Source organism: Anabrus simplex, chromosome 12, assembly GCF_040414725.1.
Source record: "Anabrus simplex isolate iqAnaSimp1 chromosome 12, ASM4041472v1, whole genome shotgun sequence".
In the NCBI taxonomy this organism is placed as follows: domain Eukaryota; kingdom Metazoa; phylum Arthropoda; class Insecta; order Orthoptera; family Tettigoniidae; genus Anabrus; species Anabrus simplex.
In genome coordinates, this window is record NC_090276.1 from 75,838,487 (window position 1) to 75,853,520 (window position 15,034).

At 41.5% G+C, this 15,034-nt stretch overlaps 1 protein-coding gene across 1 annotated transcript in view; it reads right to left on the reverse strand.

Moving 5' to 3' along the window:
* LOC136884463 (ribosome biogenesis protein NOP53) overlaps positions 1-15,034 on the reverse strand; it is an 89,872-nt gene that overhangs the window by 34,286 nt on the left and 40,552 nt on the right. Inside the window, exons 5-6 of the mRNA XM_067156653.2 lie at positions 9,939-10,084; positions 4,849-5,090 (exon numbers count right to left, since the gene is read on the reverse strand). Coding sequence (XP_067012754.1) covers positions 4,849-5,090; positions 9,939-10,084 — 388 coding nt within the window. The remainder of the gene's footprint in view (positions 1-4,848; positions 5,091-9,938; positions 10,085-15,034) is intronic.

Here is a 15,034-nt window from a genome sequence, read left to right on the forward strand (position 1 = left end):
GTGGGAATGCAAATTTCTTGTTGTAAACAAGGATACCGGTGCCAATCGACCAATTAGGTTAGAATCTGCATTAGTGCGTTTCAGTAGATGTGCCCACAAAGTCAAATTTTGAAATATTAACCGAACTGGCATCCATAGCTGCGTCAGATATTTTTTCGTTTGTAAAACATATTATTTTCATAAATTTGTGTTTTATAATTGCTGCACTATTATGATAATTAAAACTCATTTTTGTGTGGATGAAAGTGTGATCTTTCTAAGCATTCCAAAAGTTTTTATAATCATGGCTTACCCTAGCATTGAAAAATTTTCACAAACCATTAAAAATCCTGCGATTTCTGGAGGATAGCACATACAAATATGGCCGTCTCCAATGTGTTAACATTGAAGACAACAAAAGTTGTACTGTAAATAATGTACTGTAAATATATTTAGATATCTTTTGCGTTTCTCAAATAATCCCTAATAAGACATTGGGTTCTTCCATTTGTTTCAATTTCTGAACAATGAATTTTTGTAATATACCACGTGATTTTATAGTTGATGAAGTCTCAAATAGAGACAAAACATGTCCCTAATATTAAATAGGTTTTCTAATTAAATAGTTTTTCACTTGTAAAGTGATGTGTATTGATTGGGTAAGTACTTTCCAAATAAAGTACAAAGTAAGAGACCAACATTTTATTTAGGTGTTTTCGATTATTTTGAAGTCATTTATCGTCCATGTCACAATATTTTACAAAAGATAGATATATTTTGCATTTCAGTGCACCTCAACGTTTTCAAATGTGCACTATTTGATTTTCTTTTTGCCGTGTAATTGTAGTACTCAAATGTGCTAGTACAAGCGCCTGTCGGTGTACAAGTTGTGTAACGCTCACCACCTCCAGGTGTCTCATTTGGCCTCAAATCTTCAATAAGTCTGTTATATTGAGTACGACAAACTTTCTCGCTATAGTGGATTGTCGTCCATTATTTTCTAATTCTAATAGCATACTACGTGAACGTGCATGTTCAATTTCATTCTTAAAAACTGTAAGAGTATCGCTCCAGATGCTTACGTGGCAAATGTTTCAGATTTCTTACTCAGTCACCTAATCTGACTGTGCATGCATCATGAAGGCAAATTGCAAATCCAGTACAGTACGACAACCTTTTTGCTATACTTTTTTTTGTGGGATTAGTCTTTCTGAAATTTAGCCACACATGATAATGATGAAAATTAGCTTTTCCAAGACTAAATTGATGTCAGCAGGTAAGAAATCCAAGAGAACTGAATGTCAGATTGGCGATACAAAGCTGGAACAGGTAGATCCTTTCAAGTATTTTTAGGATGTGTATTCTAATAATAATGTTATTTGCTTTACGTCCCACTAACTACTTTTACAGTCTTCGGAGACGCCGAGGTGCCGGAATTTAGTCCCGCAGGAGTTCTTTTACGTGCCAGTATATCTACTGACACGAGGCTGTCGTATCTGAGCACCTTCAAATACCACCGGACTGAGCCAGGATCGAACCTGCCAAGTTGGGGTTAGAAAGCCACTCAGCCCAGCAAATGTGTATTCTACCAGGATGGTAGTACAATATAGTAAGCGAGATTAAATCGAGGTGCAGTACAGCTAATGCAATGAGGTTACAGATGTGATCAACAATATTCTGCAAGCAGGAAGTCAGCTCCAGCATATCGGTCTGCTTTCAGGCCAACTTTGCTTTATGGGAGTGAAAGCTGGGTGGACTCAGGATATCTTATTCATAAGTTAGAAATAACATGAACGAAAGTAGAGAGAATAATTGCTGCTACAGAGAGGTGGGAATGTGAGGAGGGTACTCGGAATTAGGAGATAAAAGATAACTTAGAAATGAAGCTGTACACATAAACCAGCTTTGGTGCTGGGGTCATGTGAGGCGAATGGAGGAGGATAGGTCACCTAGGAGAATAGTGGACTCTGTTATTGAGGACAAGAGAGGAAGACAGAGACTAAGTTTCTAACAATACAAAGTATAGAACTAAACAAGGCAGAGGATTCACAGAGGCTTGCAGACTGAACGCTGAAAGGCACAACAGTCTACAATGAAGATGTTCCTTCAACATCATGATTTTTTTTTACTAAAAAGAACGAGACTGCTGTCTTGACCAGCCAGCCCCTTCAGGGTTCGAGACTCTTCTATGACTTTATTAAAAAGACTCCTAGAGACAACTCCCTTCTCAGTTTCCTTTTTATGGCTTCTTTAAACATGCAATAAGACCTTGTCATTCTACGTATGGGTACAAAGATATCATCAAAACCTGTGAATCAGGGCTACGGTATATCACCATCATTTTACAGTTCCAATCTCCCAGGTACTGCTGGCGAGAACCTTCCACTCGGTCTTATTGAGATAAGTTCTGTTGTTAATGGTGTCCTCCAGTGTTCTTCCCCGATCTGCAATGTCCATCCAGTGGGTTCTTGGTCTTCCAAGTTAACATTAAGCTGTCCTTGTTGGCTCCATCCTCATTACATACCCGAACCACCTCAATCTGGACATGCTGACGTGATCTAACAATGATGTCACAATCCCAGCTTCCTGTTTAAGCATGCCATTCCCTAACTTCTCCAGTTTGGTTTTTTGAATTGTGGATCTAAGGAACTTCATCTCAGATGCCTGCAACCTTGATGAGTCTTTCTTAGTGAGAGTGCAGGTTTTGATACAATAGGTTAAGCCAGCTTCAATTTTGTTGGTACTTTGGGATCCCAGAGGTGTGTTCGTACTTGCTGGTAAAAGTGAGAGCTCTGTTTGCCACCTCCTTTGAGGCTAGTGCATCTCGAGATAGTACACTGCCGTAGAAGTAAAGTTTTCCACACTTTCCAGTGGATGGTTTCCTAACATGATATTAGCTGGTCATCTCTCTCTGTTTATTGCCATCAATACTGTTTTGGGTTTGTTTATCTTGAGGTTGAAGTCCTGGAACCTAACTTCCCATTCGTTGAGTCTCGACTGTACTTGTTCCTCAGTTTCTCCCCAGATCATCAGTGAAAGCGTTTGCATTTAGTTCACCAGAGGTTTTCATGATGTTCTTCATTATGTCATCCATGACGGCCAGTCTCTCTGGCACATTCCTTTCTCTCAGACATTCCCATATCTTCTGTCTTGTAAAGCTGTCATATGCCTTCTCAATATAAAGGAAAACCATAAACAGATCATTGTCTTTCCCCCCATATTTCTCCTTTAACATATGAACACTGAAGATTAGGTCTGTTGTGAGCCTGTTAGGCCTCAAGAAATACTGTTCCTCTTCTAACTGTAGCTCTAAGACGACTCGCAATCTGCAATCTGCACTCTGAGGTGGTGGTGGTGGTGATTATTGTTTTAAGAGGAAGTACAACTAGGCAACCATCCTCTATATAACACTAATCAGACGGAAAATTGGAAGGGGTCCGACACTTCGAAAAATGAAGATATCGGCCAAAGGAAGACAAGGGCCACGAAGGGCGTGAAAATGAAAGACTCCCTAGCCCTCGCAAACCTAATAGCGTCGGGGTCGGAAAAGAACAAGAGTTGACCAAGGGAGGTCGGATAGGATAGATGAAAGTGAGGAGCCTGGCACAAGTAAGTGGAAGCAATGTCAGGACTCAGCTGAGGGCCCCGTGGTCGCCAACCCACGCTCCCAAGTTCAGAGCCCCTGGGGCTCTGCACTCTGAGAACCCATGAGAAAGAGTGTTATTCTCCTGTAGTTGGAGCATTTTTGGTAATTTCCTTTCTTAAACAGTGGGAAATGACACCCTTGCTCCTTGTCACCCTGTGAAGCCCCATACTTACTTATTTACTACATCGCACATGTTTGGAGAACAATATTTTTTCTCTTGTTGGTTTTGACATTATTATGTGTTGTTGATCTATGTTCTGCTTATGGATTTTATAAGTCACCATGATCCAACAAATAGGCAAGATTAATTCTTGATTATAGCCTACATCTTGTATGGAACACGCTTGGGCATGATTTTTTACTGAAGAACTAAGAAATATTGTCTTATATTTTGAGTGAAGTATACAATGTGTAAGCTATATAATTTATTTCCTTATTCTCTATGATAACGTTTACTGCCATGGAATTCAATAACAATTCCTTCCTCAGAACATCATATAAGGTCTCTTCCTCCGTTTATGACAGCGGACAAACTATCTGTAAAAATCGAACCTCCCTAAAAAATTGTTTACTTTTCAATAATGGCAGCACTACATAATCAATTTCTTTTCCTTGTGTCAGTATGAAAAACGTATCGCTCAAATTATGACTGAAATGAAAACTTGTGTGGTGAATACAGAAGTGAGCGTTACCCAAGATAATGATGTTTTCAGAGTTTTGGAAATTTAAGGTAAGAACAAAAGTACGTGACACTAGTGAATACGGGCCTTAATCAAACGCCAAACCGAACGAGTCATCGCTTGTCCGTGTGAGTACTAAGAGTGAGAGGTTCAGTCTTTTCTGTCCTTTACTAGGGCACTGGACACTAACAGAAACATCAACAAAGAATGTTCCGGATCAGCTTGACAGAGAAGATACAGAATGAGGTGGTGCTCCAGAGGATGGGAAAAGCAGGAGAAATTCTAAACACAAAGATCGGAAGCTCCTTACTTTAGTCACAAGGTGATACACCCGGAAACTTACAGCCTGCTGCATCCCATCTCACAAGAGAGGAGACGACCTGAGAGACCACGAACATCCTGGATGTCAACAAACTTGCGATAGCTAACACAATCGAGAATGAAAAGAGATGATAACAAGGGATTGGTTTCTTTAGATCATAAATGTTCAGGAGTTTACGTTAGAAACTTAGATTTAGGAGATACAGTACATGTCCTTCTTACTTGTAAATGTCAGATATTTTCTTCTTCTCAACGAGCCGCTGCTTGCGCTGGAGCGCTTCCTGCCGAGCAACTTTCTGCTTCTTGCGTTGCTGAACCGTCTTCTTCTTGTTCTTGACCGGTGGGTTGACGGTCGTGTACTCGTTGCTCTGCTCCTCCCCTGGAGTGTCCTCTTCTTTAACCTCCACAGTGCTGGCTTCCTGTGTTTTTGGCAGACCTTCCGACATCTCTGAGAGCCAAGATTTCTGAAATTAAGGAATGTGATAGTGCATAGCAGCAATAAGACAGTCAAAGTGACAAAACGTACATACAAGCCTTTCAGCATTTATAGTGTTCAAGCCTTCCCGTCACTGTTCCTACCAGTGCGTACCAGCCTGCTTCACTGCCTGTGAAAGATATATCCCGTCATTGTTCCCACCAGTGTGTAGCAGCCTGCTTCACTGCCTGTGAAAGATATATCCCGCCATTGTTCCCACCAGTGTGTAGCAGCCTGCTTCACTGCCTGTGAAAGATATATCCCGTCATTGTTCCCACCAGTGCGTAGCAGCCTGCTTCACTGCCTGTGAAAGATATATCCCGTCATTGTTCCCACCAGTGCGTACCAGCCTGCTTCACTGCCTGTGAAACATATATCCCGTCATTGTTCCCACCAGTGTGTAGCAGCCTGCTTCATTGTCTGTGAAAGATATATCCCGTCATTGTTCCCACCAGTGTGTAGCAGGCTGCTTCACTGTCTGTGAAAGATATATCCCGTCATTGTTACCACCAGTGCGTACCAGCCTGCTTCACTGCCTGTGTGAAACATATATCCCGTCATTGTTCCCACCAGTGCGTAGCAGCCTGCTTCATTGTCTGTGAAAGATATATCCCGTCATTGTTACCACCAGTGCGTACCAGCCTGCTTCACTGCCTGTGAAACATATATCCCGTCATTGTTCCCACCAGTGCGTAGCAGCCTGCTTCACTGCCTGTGAAAGATATATCCCGTCATTGTTCCTACCAGTGCGTACCAGCCTGCTTCACTGCCTGTGAAAGATATATCCTGTCTCTGTTCCCACCAGTGTGTAGCAGCCTGCTTCACTGCCTTGCCGATGTTGATTTCGAAGCCACCTCTCCCATCTCCCATCTTATCAGGGGATTTGTTGCATCACAAGTATTTGATGGCTTCCTCTACTTCTGATCTCTAGATTTCTTCCCAGGAGATCGTACTGTTTTCTTTGGATACATACAGGATTGACCTTGAATAGGGTTTTGCAACAGCACTCTCATACCCCCAAGATGCTCACAGGATCAGTTTTCTTTTCCCTGTTTGAGCGTAAACAACCTGTGTTATGAGTTCTTCATTTTATCAAATAGTTCATGGGGTTTTTGCTGTTCTAGATTGAAGTACATGTTACTGATGTGTGCAATCTTGTCTCTCCCAGATTTCTTTGTTCATTGTCCACAGTTTCTTGCCCTCCTGTCTGGACCTCAGACATCTCACCTGGACCTCAGACATCTCACCTCAAACAAAGCTACTGTAGTCCTCCAGTATTGGTGTGCGTTTCTCTACAGTCTTAGTGGTTTGGATTCAGCCTGCAGATATAGCCCAACTGAATTTGTTACACATATCTTTGGTCTCCATTATCTTTTATTGGTTGTGTGGAATCCAAGTGTGTATGTGGTTTTGAGCAATTTGTGGTATGAAGCACAGTTGGCTCTTGGCATCACTCATAGATGTTCACCCCCTCTCTCTCCCCAGTACAAAATCAATTTGGTTCCCGTATTGCTTGCTGGGAATGGGTGCTGCTGGAACGGTACACTCGTGATCAGTCACAAAATACACGACACGTTCCTCTCCCCTAGTCCAAATAGTCCAACAATGTCTCGGAGATGTAAGTCAGCTTTGGTGCTGCCAAACATGTACACTGACCCCTTCTGTGGGATTCTGTCCAGTTCTCACGTGTGTTATTGAAGGTCTCTTCTATATCTTTACCGGGTGTGTCTGATGTCGGTAAAAGAACCTGTATGATATCGGAGTTCTCTGGTTTAGCCTGTATGGAAATCACTATTCTGTCATTGAGGAGTTCATAGGAACTTAAAACCACGTGGTATTCCACGGCGAAGAGTCCTTGGTCCTGCCGATGTGTCTCGGCTATGCCACAGATCTTGGTCCAGGAAGTAAGGATCTCTGTATCTGGAGAATTCTTCCAACTTACAGTGGTTCCTGGTCACATTGGTACAGCGGCACAACTGTTATTGACTAGAGAAGTCCGGTGGCCACTCGGTCCTCTTTTAGTTGCCTTTCCCACAAACCACTCGTGATAGATAGTTCCAGGTTTGTATTCCTCGCGTGACATTCAGTCCTCTTTATAAGAGAGGTTGTGTTATGTATAATTAGAGACCTCAATCATGAATACAACTGTCCAGTTCAGAGAGGGGTCTAAAGTCCATGCGCGGGTAGATGGAGAGGAATGACGACAGGTTACAGGATCTCTATGAACTGCTAGGTACTCTCCTGCCAGCAAACTTATCTTCATAGTCCATATCTCCGTATTCTGAAATGACTAGAAGGGAGTTCTCACAATGGAGCACTCGGCGGCGGCGGTTTCGGCACTCGAAACAATCAGCTCCCTCATTCAATAATAATTCATAGTGAGGGTCAGCAGTTTATTGCAAAGAGCATAAACTAAAACATTTATTAATAGTGTTGTGGAAAGAGTTGCTAATCACAGAGTTGATAAGAGAACAAGTAGATGATGATTATTGGAGAAGGCTAGTAATGGACAGCATCGTATCTATTCTGAATTCCCTGGAAATTCAACAGACGTATCTCTACAATTAGTCTGCTTTCCCTTCTTCGTATTATACTGCTCAAAAACATACTGGACAGTCAAGAACGTACATTTTATATTATCTCTTGATAGCTAAGCTGCACTCTGTTATGCCCCTGAGCTTCAAAGTTACCTTCATCAGCCTCCCAGTGTTTTCTGTCTAATCCTGATGACTTTGAAGCAGAAGGTGTTGCTTTGGAGGTTCTCCTTTCACCTGCTAGAAATGAACATAAGATCATTCCACTGTCGCCCAATTCATGACCCAAGTCCACAACGGTGAGTTTCATCTGAGGGGAGAGCAGTATAATCTCTACCACAGTTCCCCTTCTTCTTGGGTGAAATTGGGCCAGTCTGTGCTGCAGAATAATTTGATTCACAGTGCCTAAACTGATGCGATAATGTCATAATTACACGGCGATGCTTCTTGTAAGATTATCAGAGAGTTATATCCACTGGAGAAATTACTCATCAATCAACAAACAATGCATATAAAGTGCAGGATCTAAGAATAATCAACATGTATCACACTGTTGCAAGCAATTCGGAAAATTATATAATATAAACTTCCGTATTTCTCCGAATCCAAGACAGCCCCCATTTTCTCCTTCAAAAAAATTAAATCAGGCTTGTTCTCACGCCACCACCGAATACTGGCTTTAGTTATGCCGTATTTTTTTGCAGCTAAACAATTATTCTTTATTTCTGCAGATTTAATAACCATTAACTTAAAAATTGGCGTCATAATATCAAAGAAAATCTGTTAAAAATTTACTGGCAATACCTCTTCCACACGTCTCTACAATACAACAATCCTGCTGTCTATAAAACTGTTGCTTTTACTCAGCATCAGGTACGACGGCTGCCGCTACGAGCACATCTCGCTTGCCGGGTTCAGTCGACATCAGCGGCTAGTGATGTCTAGGCCTAATAAAGATGCGGGCGTTGAATGCTGACGAATGAGTTTATTGCGCAGTGGTATGGCAATTCCGCCCTTGCATTTTTCGTGCACATACCTCAATTTCATCTTCGACTTCTATAAGGATCCTCGTTACGGGTCACAGAAGGCATTTTCTGTACAATGCGCATTTTTTAAAGCTATCTGTGTCTTCACGCTAATACTGAATATTGGCTTTAGTTAGGCCTATACTGTATTTTCTTGCGGCAGCACAATTATTCTTCATTTCTACGTGTTTAAGAACCATTAACTTAAAATTGGCATCATATTATCGATGAGAACCCGTTGAAAATTTGCCGGCAATACCTGTTCGACGTATCTTTACAACACATTCAAAAATAAAGGGTAGGATTCTCCACCTATTCACCTACCCTTTAATTTTGAATGTAAATCTTTTTTCAGTTATGAAGTTTTTGACGTTCTTTACAATACGACAATCCATCATGAAAATTTTCTTGCTGTCTATAAAACTTAATTTTACTAAGCATCAGGTACAGCAGACGCGCTATAACTCTGCCAATGAGTAGCCGTGTCCTTTCTAAGAATTTGAGGCTCGCGTGTTTTGATGCCGTTCTGCAGATTTGAGAAATATTTTTGTAGAGGCTAAAAGAATGTCATTTTCTCTTCGCTATTTCCCGAGATGCAGTGACATTACACACAGGCACTGTACAACTGGTTGCCACAGCTAGCGATGTATAATAAAGAGGCAGACGTTGATTGTTAGAGAGTTTTGTGTGCACAAGCGGAGGTAGGTGAAAAGAAGCAGCGTGATTAATGTGGTAACTGCCAGTGGTGTTGATTATTGTTACGTCATGAATGCAAGGCGACCCTTGATTTTTCACACGAGATTCTGAGAAAAAACCGTCGGAGCAATACGGTATGTTCTAATTAATTCACATGGGACTGTAACTACAACGTATCTGAGAAGTGTAACCTCCAAAAGCATCTGTATAAGGAAAATTCTTCCCCAGAAAGCTACAAAACAAACAGCCCCAATGGTCTGTCATCACTACTTATCAGTCTCTTCGGTGAACATGCAATGAGAACTACGCTGGATAAAGGATGACAGCATCATCCAAAGAGCTTATCAAGAGAGTAAACAAGTCTAGAAATTGGATTACCTCTAAATCAACAGAAAACCAAGGTAATGATTACAAGAACAGCAGCAGCAGTACATATCCAGCAGACTGGAGGTAGTACGTATACCTTGCCTCCTTGCTGTCAAATTCTGGTGGTTCCATATACGAAATGAAATGAAGGATCCATCTGCAGAAGATTTGCTGAACCTCTAGCGTATGATGCAGAGAATGTAGTGTGGAACTCACCTCTTTATCCGCTCTCGATACTTTGGAGAACATCTTGCTGGTCACCCGGTCCAAGTGCTGCTCCTCCTTGATCAAGGCCATCTCCTTGTTGGCGACGGCTCTCAGCAGGTCCTGGTGGTCGCCGAACGTTGGATTGTACGACATTCCTGACAAGAGAGGTACTTTTAACAAGCTGAACGTTGCAAGGCCAACAATCACTCTGTACACCTTTCACCTAACACGCACAGCCTACCAGATGAAATCAAACAGCTGTTTCTAGCCAGCATGGCAAAACTGATGGACTAACAAAGAGTATGCTTTATGCTGGATAAGAGACAGACAGAGAATACTGTAAATATTGATAACCAATATATACAAGGGCAAGTCAAGAAGCATCTGAAATTTTGCTCTAATTGTCTTTAGGTTGGCTTTACGGTGTTGTGTGCTCACCAGCCTCTAGATGGCACCGTTGTCTATGCCTGTGGTAGGTTTCAGCATTATCAGATCAGTACAGCTTGCGCTGTTGCGACATAAAGGTGGCCATGCTGCTCACTGTTTGCACCAAGGAAGAACAGCGTTTTGTAATCCGGTTGTTGCAGTCTCATGGTGTACCAGGAGTGGAAATTCATAGAACAGTCACTTATCTGTTATTCAGGATCATATCACGCACTTGATCAATATTGGCATCAGTTATGCCTGTACATGGACGTCCGGATCTTTTCTCATCCTTCACGCTCGTACAACACCTTCTGAACTATTCAATCCACTGGTAAACACTTCGCCGTAGCAAAACATTATCCCCATATTGTGCTGAAAGTTTTCTATGAATTTCCACTACTGGTACACCCTCAGACCAAAAAAAACCGATTAGAGAACGGAAACAAAGAGTGGCGCGGCAAATTTTACGTCGTAACAGTGCAAGCTGTACTGATATGATCATGCTGAAACCTACCACAGACATAGACGACGGTGCCATCTAGAGGCTAGTTGAGCACACAACGCCGTAAAGCCACATAAAGACAATTAAAGGAAAATTGCAGATACTTACTGAATTGCCTACGTAGTACTGTAGAAGGAGGAACAAATATGTATTACAATTTGTGGTAAGTAAATAATAATCATACCGTCAGCAGGATAAGACTTTCTTCTCCTAAATTTGTTTCCCTGTCTGAGATCTCTCTGTACACTTGCCAACAGAGAAAGTGAACTCATTGCAGAATGCTGTCGTTCCTAGTTCCATACTAAAGTTGCCTGAAGTTGAATTTTGCAATCTGCAGCTTCAGCAATAATTTTATAGAAAGGATAATCAATAAACACAAACATCGCCCTAAAACTACCCTCAGAAAAGAAATAACTAAACCTCTAACATTTTCCACCTTCACGTTCAACAATGATATTTACAAGTTAACCAATATCTTCAAGAAACAAGGCGTTAAAATAGCTTTCAAAACCAACAATAAAAACATGAACGTTTTACACAATACTTCACATATCAAGTCCAGTAGTTTTTTAAAATCAGGATTTTATAGGATCAAATGCAATACCTGTGAAAAATCCTACATCAGACAAAACGGAAGAAACTTCAATATACCATGAGCACACTAACGCAATAAAATACAATAAGTTTTCAGCTATCGGCCAACACATGCAAGATTATAACCATAATTTTACCCATATTGAACAGTACATGGACATCCTTGAATTAGCAAATAAGGGTCCTTTACTCAACATAGTGGAAAATTACTACATACACCTAGACCAATATTTTAATGCCAATTACAATCTTAATGAAATCTCAAAGAAACCCAACATACTTTACGATTTATTTATCACTTTTCTCAGAAACAATAATTCAGCCAACCAGAACTCAATCCTAAGTTTAATTAAAGGTACTTTTTCGAAACAATTACCGTTTCTCCCGCACCCTTCAGCTCCACCTTAAATTCCCCCTTCCAACCCCCCCAAAGCCACCTCCACTCTACCCAACCCGCATGCGCCTGCCCTCCTCCCCGCCCATATTTCCCCTTCCGCCATCAGTCGCACACTATCAGCTAAACTACACACACCACAGCGCGAGGTAAGTGTCCATTCACTTTGTGTTGATCTTTTCCTTTTCCGCGCACTTTGCTTTTTACTGGCTTTTCTCAATATTAATAGGTCCAATTTGTTTTCCGCTATGAACTGAGAATTCCACCAATTAATATCACCACGTCAGTGCCTACTTTCTTCTCAACAAGAGTTCAAAAACTTCACATTCTGCACAACAATCAACCATGCAGCCCATCTACACTCAATACACCAAATGCCAAATTATCTGCTTAGGCTGATGCAGTGTTTAGTCGACGCTTCTTCCAGAGAGTATGAACTACACATTTTGTTACTCAGACATTGTACATACCTGTATATTTTTATATATGTGTCAGTTTACTTAGTGTTCATTCTTATTGGCATAGCACCCGTTATGTATCACCAGGACCTACTGAATTCCATGAGTCTATAAATTTTAACAACACACAGCACCTTATTTGTACTTTTGTTCCAGAATTCTTAGCATGTTTAATGTACTTGTATTAATTATTACTCACCTACATCACACGTAATATTTAATTTTCATTTGCAACATTTCAACCACACTTCATATTGTAAAATTATATTTTTCATAAGATTCTTACTGCTAGAAAACATGTTTTAGGATTTCGCATTTATTTTGTGTATGTTTTAATATGGCTGATGATGACCCCGAGTAGGGTTGAAACTAGTCCCATGTAATGTAAATACTGTAAATACAACTTAGTATTGAATAGGTGGAAAACACTACTGTGCATTATTAATTTGTTATCTCAGTTCAATACGGACCCACAATAACCCTTAATGGAAGGTAGCAGGCGCAGTGGGAAGGTGGCTGGTCCGCATCCACTTGCAACGGCTTTTCTCTCAGTCCGTTAGCAGCAATAGTGGGCAAACCAATCAGACTGTAGGATGCCCCCACCATGGTACACTAAGGATCTCACATCCATAAGCAGGTAGATCTTGTGATATAGATGTTGATTAACATAGGGAACCTGAAATATTTGCCCCGAATGAGTACATTTATAATACCAATATAAATGGTCCATTATTGGACATAATAAATTTTCCAGCTAACTCATTCCTAGTTGCCAGCGTTTCACCCCAGTATGCTAAGTTGGGCTCATCAGTTGGTACTTAGCACACCCACCACGACGCATGGCTGGTGCATACCACGGAGGCCACTGCGCAGGCTACATGGAGCCACCGGCAGTGCTAATGCACTATGAGAGACTTTGTCTCATTACCAAAAATTGATGCCTGCCTGGCTATCAGATGATATAGATGTTGATTCCCATAGGGAACCTGAAATATTTGTCCTGAATGAGTACATTTATAATACCAATATAAATGGTCCATTATTGGACATTATACATTTTCCAGCTAACTCATTCCTGGTTGCCAGCGTTTCGCCCCAGTATGCTAAGTTGGGCTCATCAGTTGGTACTTAGAACACCCACCACGACGCATGGCTGGTGCATACCATGGAGGCTGCTGCATAGGCTACATGGAGCCACCGGCAGTGCCAATGCACTATGAGAGACTTTGCCTCATTACTAGCCATGCATCTTTGTGGGTGTGCTATTTACTAACTGATGAGCCCAACTTAGCATACTGGGGCAAAACGCTGGCAACCAGGAATGAGTTAGCTGGAAAATGTATAATGTCCAATAACGGACCATTTAGTCTTCTCGTTCAACAGCAGCTGTTCGACACTTTGGCATCTAACAGAGTGTGGCGACGCATTGGATAAGGAGTTTTCAAGAACTGGGACACATAAGCTGATGTGCTGGTTTTGATTCTCAAACCAGGAACAGGATCGCTGAGGTCCATTCGACACTATCCATGAACGCCTGGCAACTCAAAGACTGCCTTGAGATGCCAGTTTCCCACTAAGTAACAAAAGCAGAGCAAACAATGAGTCGGCAAGGGTGTTTAGCACCCAACATTGGTGCTCTCATCATATGTTTGTTGCACGAGCTCTTGCGGAAAAGGAACATTGCACAGAATCGAGCAACATGTTGCTGCCAAGAGATTCTGCCGGTGTTATACAATTTCAGCAAGACCTGTCTCCGATCCACACGTCTTGATTAGTTCTGGTATGGTTCGAAAGACAAGATCCATTCCAGCTTATCGATTGGCTTCCTTTGTGGGGCATACATGAACCTCGTTGAGAATATATGGGCCGAGACAAAGAGAGAAATCGTGGAACCCTGGCCCAATCTTGCACCAAACGACACTCTCTGGAACGTTGTAGGTGCTGCCTCAGACAAATTGGCAGGTGAGGACAATAGTGTGCTTCCGCCCTAATCGATTCCGTGGTCACACGTAGAAGAGATTGGGCAAAATGGTGGTGCTTGGTCCTTTTACTGACAAGACCTCCCCAACAGCCCCTTTCACAGCCTCTCCTGTCAATAATGGCATGATAAAACAGATGAAGTTTCGTGACTTAAAAATACATCACTGTAGGAATAATAAATATTTTTTTCCTGCTATTTTGCTTTACGTCGCACCGACACAGATAGGTCTTATGGTGACGGTAGGATAGGAGAGGGTTAAGAATGGGAGGGAAGCAGCCGTGGCCTTGGTTAAGGTACAGCCCAGCAATGTTCGGAGGCACTTCACAGTACACAGTACTATTACACAAATGCTGGACAAAATACAGTGCACACATGCAATGCAATCAACAGACGGATACAATATGTCCCAGGCCGAGAGGCGTAAGAAGTCAAGTCCTGTAGCAGTGTACACCCACAGAGAAAGATTTAGAAATATTCACGTACAGAACCAAATCTGCTAAAATGTTCACCTCAAATATCTTGTAAACCATTGTTTTCACTTTTAGTACAAGGACCAAATAATAGAACTTGCAGTACCTTTCCACTTTGTTCTTTTCTCTTAAAAAAAAAAAATAAAATGAAACTATACCTAGCATTAGAAAAATGAGGGTGTAATTATTTTCAAAATCAGACTATTAGTTGTTTCACTAAGCAGAATCCTTCACTCTACACTCATTACCGTCAGCAGAATACGCATCTTTTTTACACTAC